The 23,891-nt window shown below is 42.3% G+C and overlaps 2 protein-coding genes across 2 annotated transcripts in view; one reads left to right on the forward strand and one right to left on the reverse strand.

Annotated features, from left to right (window-relative positions):
- The window catches only part of POU6F2 (POU class 6 homeobox 2), a gene marked incomplete at its 5' end in the record, with an annotated part of 481,865 nt that overhangs the window by 408,492 nt on the left and 49,482 nt on the right, over positions 1-23,891 (forward strand). The window contains one exon of the mRNA XM_081244434.1: positions 21,459-21,605. Coding sequence (XP_081100560.1) covers positions 21,459-21,605 — 147 coding nt within the window. The remainder of the gene's footprint in view (positions 1-21,458; positions 21,606-23,891) is intronic.
- LOC308622838 (nucleolar RNA helicase 2-like) lies at positions 9,461-13,338 on the reverse strand. Its single transcript, XM_081244513.1, has one exon. The coding sequence runs from the start codon at positions 13,252-13,254 to the stop codon at positions 10,894-10,896; it is 2,361 nt and encodes a 786-aa protein (XP_081100639.1). The 5' UTR covers positions 13,255-13,338; the 3' UTR covers positions 9,461-10,893.

Genomic DNA, 23,891 nt, shown 5'->3' on the forward strand with positions numbered 1-23,891 from the left:
TTGATACACTAGAACCACACACAAAGTTCTACAGGAATCACAGACCTGAGCACTTCATTCTGCCCCTGGGTAGGCCTTAGAAGGCAGATCTTGTTGGTTCTGGGCTGGGCAGAAGCTCACCAGTGAGAGAGAAATATTCTAGTCAGAGGCTGGGGAGGTAAGAGACCCTTGGGTTCTAGAAGCAGCAAGTTATTCAGAGTGGCTGGAGTATTAAGAGCCCAGTGATAAGCATATAATAACATGTCTTTTGAGCATTTGCTGTGTGTCTGGGCATTGAACTTCAGACAGACGCCACAAGGTGAATGCTTTTCTTACTCCGCAGGGACACTGTTGGAAACAGCAGCCTGGGGAAGCTAGGTGTGCTGGACACTGGGGTGCCCCCAGATCTCCCTTTTTGGAACTTCAAGTATAGCCAAACCAACATCTTTGCATACGCTGCCTTTTTCATAACTGTGAGCAAGGCAACAAATCTGTAGGTGCAAATAAATTTAACCATGAATATTTTTATTTATTATTTTTTTAATTTTTATTGGAGTCCAGTTGCTTTACAATATTGTGTTAGTTTCTACTGTACAGCAAAGTGAATCAGCTATATGTATACCTATATCCCCTCTTTTCTGGATTTCCTTCCCATTTAGGTCACTGCAGCACGAATATTTTTAAGGTTAACAAAAAATGTTATGGTTACAGAAACTAAGGAAACTAGAGAACCAAATGTAAGTTGATAAATTTGCTTCTTAATACAAACATTTTTTTTCTTAACTGCAATATCTTAGATATATGAAAATATGTGTTTCTTGGTTTTGTTAACATAGAGGATTTAAAAACAAAATGAAAGCCTTAGTGGCCATTTTTTCTCTCTGTTTAGCAATTATCTGCTATGGTACATACAATAAAAAAGGAGTATTATTCTCAAGCTAGACTTAGGCAAGTCAGCCACAGGTCGAGTTTGAAACTATAGCCTTTAAAATAGACACACATGGACACACGTGGCCCTCTTCCAAATCCCCACATACCAGTACAGAGAACCGTCTTCCAGTTTTCCACTCTTGAGGGTTTCATTTCTAACACGTGTGCTTGCTTTCTGACTCCGTTCCATTCCATTCTGAATTCTTCCTGGGATATAAAAGGTGCTGTGTTGGATGGTAACAATGAGGTCACCATCAGATACCCTTGTGCTCATTTCATGGTGATATTTCACCTAACAGTAATTCAAAAATATTGCCATTCTGCTCACTGAATGGTAATGCAGCTGTGTTTGTGAACGCTCAAAGTTCGTGCAGTCTGCAGGGTTCTTTTGCAGTCAATAAATTTTATCTTAGCCAATTTGCATAAACATTAAAAAAACACCAGAGGGAATTTTGTTCAGACCTAGATGGTTCCTGGAGCACCTAGTTTCAAAATATAAAGCCCTTCCTTTAAAAATAGTTGATGAGAATAGCCGAAGTGGATCACAAGCTTATTCCATTGGCCTATTTGTTAACTCTATGGATAACAAAGTAATACATCATCCAGCTTTTCTCAGCGCGTATAACATAGAATGCATGTATTAGGGATGTTCGTGGTATCACAAGCAAAGGGGGCACCATGATCAAATATTATTGGGAAATGCAGAGTTAAACAAGCTGAATGGGTTTTCTTTTGTAAATCTCCAAGAGGTAGATGCTTCACACAGTTTCCCAAACCTTTCATTCCAGAAACAATCCAGGACCAGGGTTTCACTAAACACACTTAAGAATTGCTGTAATTTTCAAATGTTCTACCAGAATATCATTGCTTATTAGCATGTAGAGCTAAAGCTAAAAATACGTTGTTCTAAAGACATTACAAACTTCCAATTTATTTTGATAAATTCTAAGAAATTACATTTCCCCTTGTTACTTGATGGCATTTTCTTTAAAAGCCATGTGACTCTCTGGCTCAATTTGTCCAAGTTCTTGAAACCAAAATTTTGGGAAAGTAAACTTGTTTATTTAATATGGCATTTTTTCATTTTCTGCTTCTATATTTTATTTTATTTAAGTGATGTTTTCTATACAGTGATTATACAATCACCTCTAAAGTTATATATTGTCTTTTCTTCCTTTTTTTCACACTTGGCCATTTTGCTTTATTTTTTCCTTCCATTACTGCAATGGAGACGCATAAAAACATAAGGAATTTTAAAATGTGCTCTTATTTTTTTTAAGTAATATACCAAACACATAGTAAACAGTGTGCGTGATCATCTGAAAAATCAAATAAAGCATGAATAAAACTTTCTACTATCCAGACACAGGAATATATCCCCCCAAAAGCCCAAATGATTCTGGAGTTCCATGCTGAAGCTATACGGATACAAAGCCTCAGCAGCTGTATCTCTGCCCAAGTTTCATAGTGATGACTGGACCTCTTTTCTCCCTTCTGCAGTGGTTTTCTTCCGTATTTGGACAAACTGGGATATGGCAGTTCTAACTCTTTGCTTTCGTCCTTGAAAGCCTTTGCCGGGTTGATGTGCAGTTATTTATCTTTTAACATCAGGTAATTCGTTTTTTATTAAAAATCTATGACAGATTTCAAATTCTATTGCTGTTCCCTGTGATAGAACAGTGTGCTAGGTCTGATCACATGGGAAAAGCGTGGAGCCCCAGTCTCAGCCCAGGATGTGCAGGTACCAAGCTGCTGCCCACTGGCTGCTGGGCGCCAGCCCCAAAGTCAATGAACAGCACCGTCGTTTCAGAAACTTGCTATAAGCCCTGACAGCCTTATATCCGCAATGGCTAAAGCAGATTTAGAAAACATTTATTTATTTATTTATTTATTATTATTTTTTTTTTGCGATACGCGGGCCTCTCACTGCTGTGGCCTCTCCCCTTGCGGAGCACAGGCTCCGGACGTGCAGGCTCAGCGGCCATGGCTCACGGGCCCAGCCGCTCCGCGGCATGTGGGATCTTCCCAGACTGGGGCACAAACCCGCCTCCCCTGAATCGGCAGGCGGACTCTCAACCACTGCGCCACCAGGGAAGCTCTAGAAAACATTTTTTATTTAGCATATTTATTTAGTAACTCTTACAGGAATAGAACTCAAAAAATTACAGCACTGTTTTAAGTTTTATTCCACCATTTGAGCATCATCATGGAATTTTATTTACTCTTTGAAGGAGCTTTAGAGATCACCCAGTTCAGGGTTCTCAGGCTTTAGTGTGCATCCGCATCACCAGAATTGCTGTTAAAACCCAGAACGCCACTCCTGGCCCAGAGTTTCTGATTCAGCAGGTCTGGGGTGAAGGCTGAGAATTTGCATTTTCACCTCCCAGGTGATGCTGATGTTGCTGGTCCCTGGGCCCCACATTGAGAACCACTGTGGTAGAAAGCCCGTTCTTCCAGCCCTCTCCAGAGGACCTGAACATTCCTGGAGCTGGCCTGCAGCCCAAACCCTGCAGAGCTATCAGAGAGGGGAGGAGGGCAATCGTGATTTCTCCAGGCCTTGGAGCAGCACCAGGGATGATAGTGGACCTCAGGGGTATTCATCAGGGGAGGCTAACTCCGTAACGCACGTCCCTGAAACCACTGTGGCTTAACTGCCCATCAGGGACCATATTTTGAAAACCACTGGCCTAGTTCAACTTTCTCATTTTACCGACAAGGAAATGGAGCAGGGGCAGGGCAAGACGCCACGCCCACTTAGCAGCTGACTCAGGAAGAGAACCCGGCTGCCCTGACTTTCAGCAATTTCACATTCTCTCCTCCATCACTAGTTTACCTAGTTTCTGCCTATAAATGCACATCCAGGCTTTTCTCAGTAGTTACCAGTGTTGCCAAGAACATTTTAAACATATTTTTCTCTGTGCTGATTGGGTAGATTGGTTTCTTCAGTTAGTGATGTCTTGCTCTTTTCTCACTAAATGTGGAAAATTCCAGTACAGCCTTGCTTTTGCTCTTGGTGAGATTAAGCTTTATGTTTTTCAACCTATGTTCGGTTTTATTAATGGAAACTTCCCAAGTGATCTCTACAACAACTTTTTATATTTTCTTGACTTACGGATCCTACAGGTAGTGGTTCTACTGTTAGCTTAATGTTTTTAGAACAACCTATAACCAATATATTTTGTGAACGCAGAAGGATTTTATTTACCTCTGAGCGTTTTGGTCATGTTTTTTTGCTTTCTCTTTCTTGTACTTATCTTTCCCTTTCTACAGAGTCATATTTTCTCTAATAATTTGGACCATTTGTTTTTCCTAATGGCAAAGTTCTCTTCTGGACACTGAGGCTGCTGCACATCTGACATGGGTGTGGAGCTGTACTCTGTACCCCTGTACTCTTTTTTTTTTTTTTTTTTTGCGGTACGCAGGCCTCTCACTGTTGTGGCCTCTCCCGTTGCGGAGCACAGGCTCCGGACACGCAGGCTCAGCGGCCATGGCTCACGGGCCCAGCCGCTCCACTGCATGTGGGATCCTCACGGACCGGGGCACGAACCCGTGTCCCCTGAATCGGCAGGTGGACTCTCAACCACTGCGCCACCAGGGAAGTCCCCCCCTGTACTCTTGACAGTAAAGGAACCATCATAAATGCTTAAGGATGTCACTTAAAGATGGATGTGACATGACCAGAAATGCATTGTCTTCTCCCTATAGTGGAATCAAATGGTTAATTTGATCCCACTGTAAATTCAAGAAAGTAGACGTTTGAAAGTTTACACACCAACTGTAAGTAGGTTGATTTCTGCTGGTCCTTGGGAGAAAATAATGCATGACCCAAATGTAGTATTGTTTTGTGGGAAGAATAGCATATCTTCTGACTAGCTTTCTTCTACAATAGCTGTTCAGTGAATAGATTTTATGAGGCAAGCAAACCATTATGCATAAAAATAAAATTCAGTAACAGCTTAGACAAGGCTCTACACTGCCCACGCGTGAATAAAACCAAGATATTATGTATAACATTTGTCACAAGCATATTTTAATAACCAATGTGTTTATTGGGATGGAAGAAAGAGGAAGCGTATGTTTTGTTCTGTATAAGTGATAGATTGAACTAGTTTGGACTTCTAAAAAGTTTCTTGAGTTTCAATGGTAAAATTAATATCTATAGAAAATATACATATTCAGGAGTAAAATAGCCCCAAAGTACATAAAAGACTTCCATCTTCTCTGGGCAGATTCTCAGAGACTTCAAATCTTGTCATAAACTAACACAACCCTTATAATTAATTTATAAAATTAAAGTTTTTTGTTTGTTTTGTTTTGTTTTTAATTGGGGTATAGTTGCTTCACAATGTTGTGCCAGTTTCTGCTGGACAGTGAAGTGAGTCAGCCATACATATACACATATCCCCAGTTTACAAAATCACAGCTCAATCTTCACACGTGTACCCAGCCATGGATATGACGGTTGGATACCTAGATACAATTTATCACTTATAATCCATCTTTGTAATTTTTTATAACAGAGAACATCCTGTATTTTAAAAGATGATGGCTTTGTTTTTATTATTCAAAATTCAATTGTTGATTTTTGTTTTGTTTTGTTTTAGTCAGTCATCAGTTGTTTAGATTTCCCTTTATATAAAATAAACGAAAATATTTTGTGATTTAATGACTATCAATCAGTGTTGCTTCCCGAGCTACAAAGCTGTTAAGGCTATCTCCATTATATTGCAAAAAGATGGGAATATTTAGGTGCTTTCAAAGCAACAGCTTGCAAGGAATCTCTCAGGAGATGCTCTATTTCATATGAACACATGCATGCCATTCATACACGTGCTTCCTAATTTCTATTTTCCTACCTTCTTCCTCTGCCTTCAGAACCCATCTCAGAATTTTCCCAGCCCCATCTGCTGCCCTAACTAACTCTGGCCATTCCAAACACGCCAGGCATACTGATGTTCCCATAATTTTGTACTTACTCTTTCTTCGGCTCTAACTGTCTTTCCTCTCCTGTCTGCTTAGTTGATCTGCCTCCTAGCAATTATTTTGTGAAGTTTCCCTCACATGCCTCTCTTGCCCTAGTGAGCTAATCAGTCCCCCAGTGTTCCCCCAGGTCACCGATCACACTGCTACCCCAACGCTTGTGGCTCGTTTTATATTTTACTGAGACATAACTTACATACCACATTATATTAGTATCAAGTGTACAACAAAGTGATTTGACATTTGTATGTATTGGGAAATGATCACCACAGTAAGTCCAGTTAACATCCATCCCCACACATAGTTAGAAATCTTTTTTCTCACGATGAGAACTTTTAAGATCTACTCTTTTATCAACTTGCAAATACCCAGTACAGTATTATTAACTATAGTCCCCATGCTGTACGTTACTTCTCCATGACATATATTTCATTGCTGGGCATTTGTACCTCTTGACCCCCTTCATCCACTTAGCCTACCCCCCATCTCTGGTGACCACCAGTCTGTTCTCCGTATCTGTGAGCTTGGGCTGTTGGTGTTGCTGCTGTTCACATATAAGTGGCGTCACACAGTATTTGTCTTTCTCTGTCTGACTCATGTCACTTAGCATAATGCCCTGCGGTCCATCCATGTTGTGCAAATGGCAAGATTTTATTCCTTTTTATGGCTGAAGAGTATTCCATTTTATATATAATGATACATAATATATATATGTACACCACATTTTCTTTATGCATCCATTAATGGATACTTAGGTTGCTTCCTTGTCTTGCCTATTGTAAATAATGCTGCAGTGAACAGGGGGGCGCAGATGTATTTGCAAGTTAGTGTTTTTGTTTTCTTCAAATAAATATACAGAAGTGGAATTGCTGGATCATAGGGTAGCTCTATTTTTAATTTTTTGAGGACCTTCCATACTGTTTCCCATAGTAGCTGCACCAATTTACATTCCCCCCAATAGTGCATGATCCCTTTTCTTTACATCCTCACCAATGCCTCTTATTTCTTGTCTGTTTGATGATAGACATTCTAACAGGTGTGAGGTAATCTCTGATTGTGATTTGGATTTGCACCATTGGCTCTTTATTTATCTATCTACAGACCTGTCTCCCCACACCCTGGAAGCTCTTTGGGGGAGAGACATATAGTCAATGGCCAATGTTTGTTGAATCAATGGATAGCAAACTAGTCTGTATTCCAAGTGCAAAGTTACCCCAAGCCACACCCCTTCTCCCACTGAAGGGCAACCCCTGGTCTTTGCCTCCTGATCTTCTCTGCCTCCAGGCTGACCCACCCCCCACCCTAGTCCAGCTCAGTCACCAAAGTGACCATTCTAAACCTCATATCTGATCATGTCCCTCCACCCTCCCATACAGAATGAAGGTGACACACCAAGCTCTCCCTCCATAATCTCACACCTCACCCCATCATCTGCCACTCCCCTCCCTCACTTCATGGTCCCCAAATATCCAAGTACCAATGCAGTGGCTTCACACCCATGAAATGCTTTCTCTGCCCTCCATTCTATTCCCAGTGGTTGAGAAGCCTTCTTTCTCCCGTTCCCAACTCTTCCCCAATCAACTCCTAATCATCCTTTTTGATTCTAAGATCCTAAGTGGTTTGCACGCCTGAGGTCTAGTGAGGGCCCCTCATCTGGGCTCCGGGCACCCCTTTCTTACAGCACTGGCTACACGGGGTGGAAATCAGCAATTCATCAATTAGGGAGCACATCAAGGCAAAAGACTCTTGCCTTGTTCACCTCTGTATCCCTGGGGCCTGGCTCAGCGCCTGCCCCATATTTATGGGGAAGTATCTGATGAACAGAATTGTCCTGAGGCTCCGCAGGGCAGACCATGCCTTGTCTTTCTTTGAGTGCCTCATCCTTTCTTGTCTTTCTTCGGCCCTCAGTAGCACCTATTTTCCCTGCAGGGGCTCAACCAGTGTTGGGGAGTAATTTAAGTAAATTAGACGTGGGCGGTGGGGCAAGAGTGTGCCCTGCTTTCCCGTAACTAGAAACTGGAATAATACCAATTGCTGTACCAGGGAAGCAATTTATTCTTTAAAAAAATTAGCCTTTTTTCTTTCATCACAGGAGTGCTCCCAATCACTTATTTAAACTGGATGATAGAATAAAAGATACAGAAAGAGTAATTTTGAAATATCAACAAATTCACCTAACTAATGTGCCATGACAATAGGCATTTGGTGAGAGGAGCGCTATTGTATGTAAGTAGGAAAATAGCATGAAACTCAATAAAAAGATAGATTTTCAGGTTATTACATGGAGGACTAGACAGAAAAGGAAATGAGATGTGTAAGCTGGTGGTAACACAGTATTGGCCTGCATACAACTTAGATAAAGTCTGATTTAGTGCTGGTGAGTTTCCATAATACTGACCTCTCTGCTTCCAAATCAAATGTATTGGGGTAAGTTAAACACTAGTTTTTCCCTCTCAGTGCTGGGCTTGACAATTTTATCAGTAAATTTAAAAATAAAAAAGAAATGCCTCCCATCGGAGAGCTTTCTGATAGTTTGCAGCCAATCACAGTGTGGTGGCCAGACTTATTTCCTTCCCCTCCCTCAAGGGGTCCCTGTTCCCTGGGTGCAGATCTCGTCAATCATCCTGCAGAACTTGGACCCGGACCCTCTGCAGAATCCACCTCTCTCTCCAGTGTCCTTCTAGAACACTCTCCAGGGCATCCACATGTGCTCATAGGCTCCCCTCTGTTCACCTGCATTGATGTGCAGGGTTTGCAAAGCCATCTGAATAGAACCTCCCTTTTGACACTGCCCCCAGTGACCTCCAGGAACCACAGACCATGTAAATGCCCAAGTGGTCGACACCTCCTGAAGTCCCACCACAGTGAGGCTGCACGAAGGGAGAGCATGCCCCTCCTACACTGATGTCACACTTTGCCACCTAGCCTCAAAGGGACACATGGATCCATCCTTATCTGGGGAAAACAGCCCTTTCTGCTCCTGCCCATGCTGCTGTCTGCAGGAGCTTTGCTCTAGTCCATGGGGCTGGGCTGGGGATGCAGACCCCATAGCCCAACTCGATCTCCACCAACACAGCCCAAGGATAAAAAATAAATAAAAGAATAAAAGCCCTCAGCTCCCAAGTAACATCAAACCTGGAGCCTAAGCCCTCCACACAGCCCCATCCCCACTCGATTCTCGGCATGCAATTTCCAGGGATGCTTTTGGTCCAAGAGGTCCAGGGAAGAGCCTTGATCCTTAGATGCTGCCATTGTTTTTATATCCTGGGATATTCCCAGAATTCCTTGGGGGAGTCTGCCTGGGCAGCTGAGAGGAATGCTGTAAGTGCAGGCGCTGACTCACACGAGGAACTGACCCATCAGGGGTTATTCACGAACCCTCAGGACTGAGTCACCCATGTTCAAGGCTCTGGTCAGTCAGTCCAGCGGGTGTGAGAGACTCTAAAGTGTGGTGCTGTGTTTTTAAAAGGATGAGGTTAGACAAATTTCCTCCAAAATTTTCACTCTTTTCTGTAAATTGAAGGGTCCAACTCCCACCAAGATCCCAGTCAGGCCTAGATATCTTTTTTTTTTTTTTTTTTTTTTTTTTTGAACTCCTCCTGTCATGGTTTATTTCCTGAGATTCCCAATACAGAATTTCTAGGAATTAAGGCAAGAAGACCATGTTACTTGTAAGCTCCTGCACAAGGTTTCCCAGAGAAATAATACTCGAGACCTCAGAGCAATATTGGGCCAGGGGCTATACTAAGTTCTTCAGCTTCCTCAAAGTAACAACTTAAAAATAACCATATAGAGTTTGCATTAAAAGGAAGTCTCTAGGTAGCTACAACCTATCAACAGAGTAGCAGTCTAATAAAAAGAAAGAGATCCTATACGTGGCTATAGGAACTAGGCCTTGAGAAACTAAATTGGATCTTTCTACCTAAAATTCCCAGCTTGCCCGTTAGAAGTTAAACTCTAGAAACATTAATGACCCATTAAGTTTTCACCATTAAAAGAATGCTTTATCCCACACCTTCACTTGTTCTTTTCTTTGCTCTCAATACATGTGTTTCCTTCTTGCATGTGGAATATATTTTCAGTGGTTTTTTTTTGACTCTTCAGCCATGCAAATCTCTGCCCCCTACTCCTTTATTTCCTCCTTGGTAAATAATGTTAATCTTCCAATAGGAAGTGGACTATGTTATCATCAAGCACCATTTATCCTGTCTCCTTACTTATGAAGAAAGTTACTGGGCCATGCTATACACTTGGAATTCCTTAAGGATACTTGCTTTCTAGTAAAATACTTCTATATGTACATATATGTTTTTTAAAAATCTGTGAAGAATTCACTGAAGCATTAATCACCTTACATTGAGAAGCTAATAATGTATCAAAATGCACATAACAATGGCTAATCTATATACTATCTCCTATCAAATGTATCACCACCTCCAAACCTAGAGCATATGCTGGCATAAACTGTGTTACATCCCAGCTGAGTTTGAATCTTGCTTCAAAACATTGCTCAGTATTAATTCTCAGAAGATACATTATAGGACCATAGGAGTAAATGTTAGGCAAGTGGCTGAGGAATACCAATTACAGAACAAAGCCTTGAGTGCTCAAAGTGCTTCTCCAGAAACTGTTGCGTTCCCCATGGTATTTAGGAAGGACACTATTAAGAGACACCTCTAAGTATAAAGACAGGTCAACTTCACAAGTATCAGCAGATACATGCTTGATTTTATCTTATAATCTATAGACACTGCATTAGAATATGTAATGAATTCACACACCTTTTCCAAAGGAATACCCGATACAGAAGTAGCAACAAAGTTATAAATGACAATGATCAGATGAAATAATTTAGATGAAGCTTGTCTCTCTTGAAGAGATGGGGACTGGGCAAGTAGTCAGGAAGGAAATACAATGTGCTTTTAACTTTGTATGAAAAATAATATTCAGTTTCCTGTTGCCGAACATAGCTCTGTTTTTGCCACATAAATCCTCTACTTCAAACTACTGTCCGAATGCTTTACTAAAATTCCGCTTCTGGCCTTTGTTTTGGAATCTGTTACTTTTGTTGCCACCTCCTGATCGCTGTCCTCTGAAGCTTCTATTTCTTTCCCGCTGTCCCCTGAGACCTCGATTGCCTTCCCGCTGTCCCCTGAAGCTTCTGTTTCCTTCCCGCTGTCCCCTGAAGCTTCGATATCCTTCCCGTGGTCCTTCTAGCTCTGGTTGCTCTGTGGCCACAGAAAGCTGCCAGCGCCGTGAATCATGCCATTTTTCCTGTACTTCTGTTACTGATGCAGTAGGGATATCAAAGCAAACACCCTGCTTGCCTTTGAGAAAGACCATTCCCTTCACTTTGGAATCAATATCCTCACCCAGTTGCTCTTTAAGTTCTTTCCAAGCATAACTAATATTTGGCATTTCAATTGAGCACTGCAAGATCATGGTCACAAAACCCACATCTGAGTTGATCAAGGAGCGCTGGTTGACTGACGTGGCACCTGAAATTTGGGCCAGGGCTGCTGCCAGGGCTTCCACGGCTCCCTTCTCCTCGATCAGCTTCTCGGCTGACTGCTTGAAGTGAGCAATCGCAGTGGGAGGCACAGAATCCAAAAGCCTGATGGCATCTTTGCTAGAAGCTTTTATTATCTCTGTTGCAGAAGGAACACCTATCCTCTTAAATTTAATTCCCGCTTTTTGCTCCACTTGGGCTAACTGATATTCTTCCTTGTGCTGATAAAAGCAGATGCAAATCCCAGTCCTTCCAGCTCTACCTGTTCGCCCAGAACGATGAATGTAGGACTCCACATCCTTTGGTGGAGAACTCTGTACAACCAGATCAACCTCGGGGATGTCTAACCCACGTGCAGCGACATTGGTTGCAACCAAAACTCCAAAATCACCATTTCTAAAACCCTTCAGGGTGATTTCCCTTTGCTTCTGTGGAATGTCTCCGTGTAATGACTGGGCATCCTGCCTTATGGACACATTCTGTGACAACTCCTGGGCTTCTTTCTTGGTTTCACAGAAGATGATAGTGCGCCCTTGATAACCACTGTACACTCGGATCACGTCCCCAATAACTGCTGCCCTTTGAGTCCAGTGGCACTTGATAGCCAGATGCTCTACAGTTATTGCAGTTTTCTGGGTCTTTTTACCAATCAGGTCCACTTGTTCATATGTAGATTTCATGTATTTCTTAGCAACATTATAAACCCAATGAGGGCAAGTTGCAGAAAAAAGCAATGTTTGGGGGTTGTCTTCTGAATCTTTCTTGTATGCCACACATAAAATCTCTTCCACTTGATCAGCAAAGCCCATGTCCAACATCTGGTCAACTTCATCCAGGACAACATGCTTAAGTTTGGTGAGATCTAGCTTGCCATTCTGCAGGTGGTCTTTGATACGACCTGGTGTCCCAACCAGGATATCAATCCCATTCCACATGCGTTCAATTTGTCCTCCGTAGGGAGTTCCACCATAAAAACAAGCCACTGCCAGCTTTTTTGTGACGTCACTGAAGTCTCTGCTTACTTGACTTGCCAATTCCCTTGTGGGTGTAAGAACCAGTACCTGAGGGGCACGGCCTCTCTTCCGGTCTTGCAGTTCTCCCTGAAGTTTCTCAACCAAAGGGATAACAAAGGAGAATGTCTTCCCAGTTCCTGTCCGTGCCTGTGCAATCAAGTCCTTCCCACTATAGACGTGGTGAAACGTCTTTGCTTGTATAGGAAACAGGAAGGTCACCCCACGGGCTTTGAGAAGTTTAATAGTTTCTTCAGATATGGGAAAATTAGAGAAAGCTCCTTCTTTTTGCTCCACAGTTATTTCCTGCTCTAACTCACTGTTACTTTCTTCACGGGCAGCTGCTTCCTTGGAGTCGGAGTCAGGTCCAGAATGAGGGAATCCATTCTTCACGTTGGGGCTTTTCTCTCTAAGTTCTCCATTCATTTCTTTTTCTTTCTTCATCTTCTTGGACTTAGGTGCACCCAAGTCATCCTCAGAAGGCTCCTCATTTTTTATTAATTTTTTGGTTTTAGGAGAAACAACTGTCTTTTCACAGGGCTCCTTTGATTTTTTCGCACTTTTGGTTTTAGGAGAAATAATGTCATCTTGAGATGGCGCCTCTTTCTTTTTTGCCTTTTTGGATTTAGGAGAACTCATGTCAGCCTCAGAAGGCCCTGCTTTCTTTTTAACCTTTTTAGCTTTGGGAGAAATCGTTTCGTCCTTTTCTTCTGCTGCCTCTTCAGTCTTATTAGATTTTGGCTTCTCTTTTTTACCCTTCTTCTCATTTTGCTTTCGCGGCATCTCCACTCTCGCCATGGCCGTGTCCGACTCCAAATCCGCGTCACTAAGAAGTTTCCCCGGCATCACTCAGGACAAGCAGAATAGACCGACCGCTCTCGTCTACCGCGTGGAAAGGAAGAGAATGCCCAGCTTTCTCTTTAGCCCACCCAGCTTTCGTCACTCAGGCCTAGATATCTTTGACTCACTCCTTCATATGTTCATTCAGTCCATGTTGACTGAGGGCCTGCTGGGTGCCTGGTGTTGTTGAAGAGCTGAAGATACAGCAGTGAACCAAAATCTATATTCTAGAGAGAGGGATGAAGAGAATACACAAATGACTAATGTAATATTAGACTCTACAAGTGCTGTGAAATACATGACAAAACTAGATGGAGAGTGAAAGGGAATTTTTTTTAAACTTTGTATTACGGAAAATTGCAAGCACATGTAAAAGTAGAAAAAATAGCATAATGAGGGGTTTCCCTGGTGGCGCAGTGGTTGAGAGTCCACCTGCGATGAAGGGGACATGGGTTTGTGCCCCGGTCCAGGAAGATCCCACATGCTGTGAAGCAGCTGGGCCCGTGAGCCATGGCCGCTGAGCCTGCGCGTCCGGAGCCTGTGCTCCGCCACGGAGAGGCCACAACAGTAAGAGGGCCATGTACCGCAAAAAAAAAAAAAAAAAGCATAATGAACCATATATATCCACCACCTAGGTTCTACAGTGATCAACACCAGACCCTCTTCTATATCCCCACCCCTTCTCCCCACTGCGCAGATTATTTCAGAATGAATCCCCGACATCGTATCATTTCCTTGTACATGTTTTGGCATGAATCTTTAAAAGAAGGGGAGTGCTTTTTAGATAAAGTAGTCAAGAAAGGTGTCTCTATGGAGGTGACCTGGGAGAAGAGAGGTGTGAATGAGAAAGGGTTGCAGATGTAGAAACAGCAAGTGCAAACACTCCAGGGTAGTTGAGGATCTGCAAAAAGCCCCATTGTGACTCCCCTCAAGGGAGTGAGGGGCAGAGGGGACGCAAACCTAAACAATAGTGTGGCCAGAAGTTCCTGGAAGGAATAAAAATTATTATAGCAAAATTTGCATAGTGCTTACCGTATGCCAGGAACTCTTCTAGTATTTTGCATATATTAACTCATGTATTTTTCACAGCATCCCCATCACATCATTACTCCTATTATTATCCCCAGTTTACGAACACTGAAAAAAGTGAGACACAGAAAGTGTTCTAGTCCTTTCAGGCTGCTATAACAAAACACCACAGACTGGGTGGCTTAATAAACCAAAAATTTATTTCTCATAGTTCTGGAGGCTGGGAAGTCCAAGATCAAGGCACCAGCATGATTGAGTTCTGTTGAGAGCCCTCTCCTGATTCACAGTGCTTTCTCACTGTGTCCTCATGTGGTGAAAGGGGCTAAAGATCTCTATGGGGTCTCTTTTCATAAGGGCACTAATCCCATTCATGAGGGCTCCACCCCTGTGACTTAAACACCTCCCAAAGGCCCCATCTCCTAATACCATCATCTTTGGGGGTTAAGATTTCAACATATGAATTGGAGGGAGGGGGTGAACAAACATTCAGACCTTAGCAGAAAGGTACAGCAAGTTACTGGCAGCTTCATGATTGGAAGCCAGGCAATCTAGTTCCAGAATGCAAGCTCTTAATCCTTACACTGTGCTGCTCCCCTTTCCCTTTTCAGATAGAATGGTTCATTCATTGCAAGGCACATTTCTGTGCAACTCTGAGCGAGCACAAGGTAGACAGAGACAGACTCAGAGATGCCCTCCCAGGTCTCTTTGAACCCACCACCTCTTCTCTCACTGACCCCACCCCAGACTACCACCCCTTCCAGGTCTGGATACTGCTCCCTGGACAGCTCATCTTTTCCTACCTCCCATCTCTTCCTACCAGATCTCTTTCCCTCTTTGACTATAAGCCCCTGGAGGGTAAGGAACATGTTACTCTGTCATTCACACCATCTTTCTCACACTGTGCCCAAAACATAGTGGGTCCTGAATAAATGTTTGCAGGGTTAAGACTTTAATGATTGAAAGGGAGTGACATTTGCCTTGTAGCCATAATTGTTCAAGTTCCACCCAGGTCCCCTGGAATCCTTCTTTTCTGTAGGTTGCCCCTGTCTTGGGGGTCTTTCAAAAACCAGCACGAGCAGCTCTTCTTCCAAAGACTCTACTTTGTCCCAAGAGCAAAGAGCCAACAATACCCAGGGATTTGAGTTCCTAGCCTCTCCTCCACCCCACAGATGTGAACTGGGACTGTCAGGTGTTGAGTGTGGACACCCAGCTTCCTTGCCTCGGGGGTAGGAACTCACACTCCAGAGCCCCTACCAGATTGGAATTCCTGCCTTCCCCCTCCATCCTGTTTCTGGGAAACTCAACCTCAGACTTTAGGTCATTTACAAAATTCCTCTGTTAGCCAGTGTAGCTGGGTGTTGATAGAAAGTTACTGGAGCATTAATAGAAAATTACTATACTTACAGTTGGCCACAAAATTAAAATAAATTAAATATAATTCATTTTGAGACTAGACTGAAATCCATGTGACTTTACGTTGATGACTCGAAGGTATTTTAGGACGTTGCAGTATCTGAGAGTCATCACGGCACATCTCATGCACTCCAGTCTGAGACGTCTCAGCCATGGAAATGGAGATTTTGGTTGGTAGAGAGTTGGACGGGCAGCATGTAGCACGCTGCCATCTCTCCAGGGAAGTGGGCAGAGAGCAAGCAGCAAAGCTTGACTCAGTATTAAAACTCACAAAACTGAGACTTTTCCGGAGGTCCAGTGGTTAAGACTCCGCGATCCCACTGCAGGGGGCACGGGTTCGATCCCTGGTCGAGGAACTAAGATTCCCGCATGCCACGTAGTGAGGCCAAAAATAAACATTAAAATTAAAAAATAAAATAAAACTCACAAAACTGATTGCTGTGATGAGGGTTTCATAACACATAATAATCATGAGACCAAAGGGAAAAACCTAGTAGGATAGAACACACATCAGGTGGGTCATTGAGATGAATATGGCCGCCCTTCCAGAATTTGTCTACTGGTATTTCCTTGACCTTTAAGAGAAGTCTTGAGGGTAAGAAGTGGAAATACTAATTTGGTTAAAAGAGGCCCAAGGAACCAAGAAACACGTTTTGCAGTATAAGAAAAGTCAAGGACCTAGTGTATGGAAATGAAGAGCCACATTTGCCCTCCTGTTTTTAGGCAGCCACTGCAAGTCATTTCAGACCTTAAATGGGGAATGAATTGTGATGAATGTGTTCATGAACATCCTCATTTAAAAACAAATGGCACCACAGTTCCAGAGTTTTAAATTGAAAAGTTAGTAGCAAAAAGAGCTGCTCCAAAATCCATATTCTATAAAATTCACATAGCTCATGAGGAGAATGATAAAACTATAGATCATGAGCAATTACGCTCCAAAGAAAGGTTTGAGCCGGCTGCATTCATAAGATCCTCCTGGTACAAAGACATAGACATAGAATATAGCACTATAGCCAAAGTGCTGCGTCATGCTGCCGTATTTTTGTAAATAAGATTTATACTAATAGAATAATGTAATCAGCAAATTTTCATGAACAATATTGTGACGACTAAGGCTCAGATTCAAGAAACCTGAATTCTTTAGCAGGCTGTAGAATGTGAGTCTTTCAGAGAAAGAGAAGACGGGGGAAGATTTGGATACCCCACCACATTATCTCTGGTGACATTTATGTGATGTCACACAGATGACACCATCTGAGAGTCCTCCTTGGAGAAACTGTATCAGAGTTTTTCTTTCCACCACCATTTAGTGTCCACAGATAATAAGGATGTACATAGAGCACTATGAATTTGGGAATATGGATTTATTCTCCTTATGAGATGACTACGCAGTATCCCTATCAATACGTGAATGGAGAAATCAACCATTGCAAATCCCAAGGGAATTTTTTTTTAATGAATCTACTTCCTGCATGCCTTCACTATCAAATTAACAACTGTGGGATAGACTCATTCACCATAGTTTGACATGAGGCAGGAATTAAACTGCAAAATGGGTGTCCTTCTGGAACCCTAACAAATGTTGTAAACTAAGCGGGAGATAAGACAGACCAGAAAAAAAAAAGGTCTTCTCTTGCTGTTCTTCCACCTACCTACCCTGGCCTCAGAATCAAAACACTGCTTTCTCTATACATGTCTCCATACGTGATCAAATATGAGAGGCCAGCAGGTGGTGTCATGCTTTAACTCCTTCTTTCAGATGCCCTCCAGTCTGAAATATCTTTAAACCCCATATTTATCTTTTGAATGATACAACTCACCTCACCTAACAATCACATTACTTAGCTAATCGCTTTCTTCAAGCTACTGTTTTAAAATAAGCAAAATAAAATTAGAGAGTACAATTTAAAGTATAAAAATGGAGACTGCAGTTACTGTGTTCACATTACTTCCAGAGTAAAAAGATGTTTGTGGAGGTGAGTTCTAATTCTGACAAATGAATCAGTTCAAAACCCTGCTGCACAATATGAACTGTGAGGATAGTAGCACTATTTTAGAACATGATATATGCCAAGTATCATTCCAGAACGTTTTTGCATATGTTATCTCATTTAATTCTCATCATAACTCTGTGAACAGTGGTGCCCTGTTTACACCCATTTAACCTATGAGAGTAGGAAGCATGGTTTACTTAAAGTCACAAGCCAAGGCGGTCTGGTTTCAGAGCGGATGCCCTCAACTGCATGGATGGATAGACCAGGCTCTGTGAGGTTTGAAGCCTTTGCTTACCGGTACAAAGCTATTTTTGTTTTATTATCCTGTTATTTTTACTCTCGAAAATTCAGGGGGCTGTCTTAAGGAATTAATGTCTCTATTAGTAGGTTTTTAGACTATCTGAGAATTATAGAACTATAGCTTGATGTAGTCAAGGCCCAGAATCCATTTGGATGTGACATGAGGACTCTCTCTCTGCAAATCCTGCCTTGAGAGCTACCCTATTTATAAACAAGCGTGCACCAGAATGCAGCATGTCTTTCGAACTGGTCTATTGCAAACACAAGTATGTAGCACAGTCAGACCTCATTTGGGCCATCCTTTGCTGGTTAGGTACGTTGGCAATGAAAGATCTGAAGGCATACACTTGGCAGTGCCTTCAAAATATCCAGTTTGTCCTAGAACGTAAACATGCTCATTATGTGCATTTATTGTGCCTGGGCTCCCCACTGTCCAAATCTCCCCCGAGTCTCCAATCAAGAAGAAGTATTGAGAGGAACGCTGCTAATATGACATGACTGGGGACGATACAGAGTGACATGACCCAAGGTGATGAAGAGAGCACTTATGGTTTCCTGACCATCCCTTTCCCCGTCCCTGCCACGTATCTTAATGCATATTACATCCCTGCCTTGGCAGTCCCAGACAGAAAAGCCAAAAGATATTTCGGAAGCTGCATCCATCGACAACACCAACGGTCCATCTGAAATGCTGTCAGTTTACAGTACCTGCTGTCAGTACCTGCTCTCTGTATATACCACTCACTCCCCTGCCTTCACTTCCAACTCTGCTTCCAGAGGCCAGCCAGACATCTCCCCAGAGCCCTGCACCCTTCACAAAGACCTAGGGATGCAAGTAAGAGAGCCATCGAGTTGGCATTTGCTTCATTAAGAGAGAAAGGCTGCAGAAACAGGAACAGATTGGATTTCAATCTAGGACCTGGATATAGAGAAAGTAAACGTTAAAAAAAATAAAATCTGTACATCCATGGTCGCTGAAGCAATCTTCCAAAACAGTAGAAGTATTCCCATTCCTGGCCCCATAACACAAAGGCCCAGAGCCTGATTTTAAGTAGGTGCTTTGTTTTATATTCAGAACAACAGTTTATCCTTTATATAATACCTGAATTTATTGCGACTACATGGGACTATTGCTGAACAACACACTAGTGTCCTAAATGTTGGGAATTTTCATCTACACTATTGTACTGTATCCAGAGAGTAATTCCAAAATCTCCTATGTCAATTTTTGATTGACCTAGATGTTAGGGAAATGTCTTCCAATTTTTAAAAATATTTTCTCTTCATTAAATAGGAAGCACTGTCTTATCTTCTTTAGAAAGCATTCTGTAGGTACTGATTTAAATGTTTCACTCAAAATTCGTGGAGAAAATTGCATATTCAACATTAAAACCAAATTGCACATAATTTAATCTTTTTTTGAGATTAAGAAGCTTATTTTGAGAGCTCCCTGAAATTCAGGAATTTCATTATGATTTCAGCTCATATTGCATGAAAAGAAATGTAAACATAACAACCAGCACATGACCTGAGAATTGTGTACCACTGGGCAGTGTCCATCCTGGCCATTTGGGGAAGGTATTCCTCAAGTGGTCTTCTCACTTTGGAAGTGAAAAAAAAGAACACACTATAAACTCTTTCACTTTAGGGAGTCAAGCCAAAAACAAGGAGAGTTTCCATTCAACACATACCATTACTTGCCTCCTATACACTGTACAGATATCCTCAGAAAACCAAGATCAAGGCCAACCTGAATTTTAAATCCCATGGTGGTAATCTGGGATAAGACAGGGTTTCTCTTTAGGCTAATGAATGAGAATTTTTTTTTATCCTTAAAAAGAAAACCATTATTATCTTTTAGGAGAGAGATAAAGGCAAAAGACACATAATGTAATGAGCTGAAAGTGGATTTTCATTGCTAAAAAAATGTGCTGGGTCAATGGAATTACTGTAGAACTAGTGCTGTGAAATTTCGTTATAGAAGAATAAAGAAACCAATAAGATAAGGATATCACATTAATGGGGGGAGAATTATTAAATTCTTGTCCTTTTTGATATTTCCTCTGACAATTAGTATTTCCATCCTCATCAGATGACATAAACTCTAGGCAAATTTCCAAAGGAATTAAGTAATAAAATATGTTCTGAGAGGAAGAGGGAGGGAAAAAGGAAAAGAAAGAAAAAGACGAGAAACTGAGACAGTAAAGAGAAAGTAAAGAAGAAAGTTAAAAAAAAAAAAAGAGGCATCTTTAAAAGAGCTTCTAGGACTTGAATTAAGTATGGCATTAAATTTTTTCTACCAAGTCTTAGTCTTGGCAGGTTTCTGCTAAATGCCGGAATTTCATGGATGTGGGAACTGGTGATGGAAAATGCATTATTATACACAACAATTGCTGTACTTGAGAGGAACTATATGGGAAAAAATAACACCCTAGAATAAATACAAATGAAATTCATGTATCAAAACCATTACTGTGAAAATAGTTTAAATGTTTCTTGAATTTATATCTAGTCATTAACCTAAATGCAGATTTTAGTTCAAGCTACACTTCTGCCTCATGGTCAGAAGGCCTGAAAACCTGTGACTTGGAAAATTGGCAGGATAAAGAATATTGAATTGGCCTCCACGGAAAAACAAAATTTGGCAGCCATAACCTCCTTGGGCGGCTCTCTCCACACCCCCGTTCCCCACCCCTCCCCGCCACTGTTCCCCTGTCAAATTCCTCCCTAGCTCACTCTTGTCCCAGCAAAGAGACCAAGGGAGGGCCGTATAGGAGCTACAACAGCAAGCTGATGCCAACCTAACCATTCACCAGGGGACCTTTCTCCTTGACCTTGAATCCCATGGTTCAAGTGAGCCCCCCCAAAAGTCCCAACCCTAGACTTAGCCTCTGAGAGCACAGAGGCTGGAGGTTTCTATTTCTTCTGACTTTGGTTTCCTTCATCCTTGGAGAAGGATGTGGGGTGAGGCTTCTGCCTTACCAGATATGAAACTGCAATTCACAAATGAAAATGATAAACTCATTTGCATAAACCCCTAAAATCTCTTCCTCTCCTCCACCCCTACTCCCATCCTGTTTCAATTCCACATTCAGTCTGGTTGCCTCAAGCAAAGAAGACCTTTTCTCCAAGTTTTATTTAGTCTAGCAAACAAAACCCAGGGACTTCTCCAAAATTATTTCTCCACCTGGGAAGATCCTAAGGTCCCACCTCGCTCCTGAGGCCCACCTCCCTCCCTCCTGGGGCGACTCCCAAACCCAGGCTCCATTAAGCAGCCCAGTGTTGAAGGAGAATATTTCCCTTCCAACCTCATTTCCAACCTTTCCCAAACCCTACAGCTTCAGAGGGAATGTTCCCCAGGCCCTTTGCATGAGCCATTTGGAGCGATAACTTTCCCCCCACAAGTGAATGTTGTTTCCGTGTGCTGTGCGTGTCTTGGTGGTTTCACCCTGATCTTTTCTCTCTTTGCAGCTGGTTAATAATCCACTAGCAAGTCAGGCTGCAGCGGCTGCAGCAGCAGCAGCCATGGGCTCCATAGCAAGTTCACAGGCCTTTGGCAATGCCCTCTCCAGTCTGCAGGGGGTCACGGGTCAACTAGTTACTAATGCACAAGGACAGGTGAGTGGGAGATGGGAATAAGAATGAATTTTTATGGCAGATTGAACTCGGAAAAGAAATGAATTTCTTTTGCATGACAGTGATATGTAACCGCAGCCATTCAAGGCAAATAAATAATGTTGACCAGCAACGTCAAGAAGAAGAGAAGGGTTGGAAGGTGTTTCTCTCATTTAGAAGCAAGATTTTTTTCCTTCCCCTAGAATGTCTACTAAGTTTTATTTTGGTTTTATTTCTATACGATGACTCATGTTATGACCTTAATTGAAGAAATTACTTTTCAGGATTGGGAGACTCTAAGAAAAATCAGTTACATTTTATAAGTAAGATTTCCATTTTGCTTTTTTTTTAATTTTTTCATTTTTTGGAAACTTGGGTATTAGAGGAGACTGGTAAGTTTCCTTCCCTAATTGCTCTAAGGTTTTTAAATTAGCCTTAAGAAAGCTATTTCTGGATGTATGGGGAGGTGATGGGAAACAATTCAGGATGTCCTGTAAAGGTGAAAAAGAAAAGGTGTGAGTTAGAGTTATCCCCAAACCGCCAGTCACCGACGTGCTGATTCTCACTAGACCTCAGCGGTCTCTTGTGTGCTTGTAGATTTACTTCAGCCTGCTAGGGCCAGTAAACCTTGCTCATGTCACCGTCAGGCACGTCTGTTCCCTCACACTGCTCATGTGCCCGCATCACGACCACCAAGATGCTGACGGGGCTTCTTGATGAAGGTGGTCCCTCTTCAAGACCCCAGTAAACCTGAAGGCTGCATGCAGAGCCAAAGAGGTTGAAGCCGATGGTGTCAGGGGTGCCCTCTATTCAAAGGCCTGACACAGAGCCCAGCCTCGCTGGGTAGGGCACCTGGTTCTCAAATGTTGCTGTTTCTGATGATGAAACACAAGAGAGAAGGAGCTTGCAGCCTTGCCGAGATTTTTCCTTCCAGAGTTATTTACCCAGCAGTGAGGCTACTCCTCTATGCTTGGCCTGCTCTGGGGGAACAGGAATTAAGGTGTCTTGAACCTTGCTTTATTTTACATAAAGAGTAAACAGAGATGCATTATAAGCTAAACCGGCTCCATCCGCATCCCAGGGGGAAAAAAAAAGCTGATCTTGTTACATTTTCTGGGCGGGTGCAGGATTGTCCCATCAGAACCCCTGAGGCCTGAACGATGGAGGTTGTCAAAGAGCGGCCCCAGGTAATGAATCATCTTATCACAGGTGCACACCACACATATTAAAGGAGGGATGTATGAACACCGTGCCCTCCACGGTCACCTTTCAATGTCGACTTTAACCCTTGTTCCCATCCCTTTTCATCAAAGGATCATTTTATGCAGCCCGCTCTAAATGGAGGCTCTCAAAAGCCTATTAAGATTTCTGGAAGGATGGGGTATTGGTGTGGAGGAAGAGTTGGTTATAATATCTATAAGTCATACTCAGATCAGGTCTGTCCTGGTAGCTGTTTCCTGGAGTTGTGCCCAAAATAGAACACCCTGTTTCCTTCCTGCCAGGCAGCCGACCCTTGAAATGTAAATTTTAAGAGTTTAAGATAGACAGCATAACCATTGATGTGTATTTCCCTCTGTTTTTTTTTGTTTCCATGTCCAAGTAAAATGTACCACTATGCCCCACCTCTTGAATATTTGTGATGAAGAAAATGCTTTATTGTTTAGAAGGAACTGTTAGTTTATTCTTCTGGTGATTTAATGGCTGATCATTTTTGCCGGTTACAAATCCACCTCCTTCTCACGGGCTAGAGTTACAACCTCTGCTTTATGTGGCCTTGGCCAGCCCCCATCCCAGGGGCTCCCAGCCCACAAGTACCCCTAAGGAAATGGGCTTCAAAGTTGAAGCTTCATTGGCACTCTGCATAAATTGAGTTGATTTTAACCTTAATTTTTCTATTTTAGAAACTGTGTTACAATAGTTGATTTGATGTGGTACACAAACCTCTTAAAGTAAAGCAAACTTAACAGAGAAATCAATCATGGCCACTTATAAAGTCTTGTCTGAGAGTTTTAGACACGTCCCAATGGCATCATGTCCCCTTCCTAGTGCAAGAAGAGACCAAGATGCTCCCATTTCCAAAGTAGAGGAATTGGCCACATTGATGCAGCACTATAGGTTTTTTTTTTATCTTTGTAATATAAACACCATCATCTTCCCAGAAAAAGGTGCATGCCCTGCACCTCTTGGCACAAAGATACCTATTTGAGCCTTACAAAGTAGTCAAATTATACCCCCCAAAAGGCAAATATTATTTGGGCTGTGTGTGTGTGTGTGTGTACTCCTTTGGCT

This window comes from Mesoplodon bidens (genome assembly GCF_964165515.1).
Source record: "Mesoplodon bidens genome assembly, chromosome: 9".
Taxonomy (NCBI): Eukaryota; Metazoa; Chordata; class Mammalia; order Artiodactyla; family Ziphiidae; genus Mesoplodon; species Mesoplodon bidens.

Coding starts and splice junctions, on each gene's coding strand:
- LOC308622838 (XM_081244513.1), bottom strand. CDS start 13,254: ATGCCGGGGAAACTTCTTAGTGACGCGGATTTGGAGTCGGACACGGCC.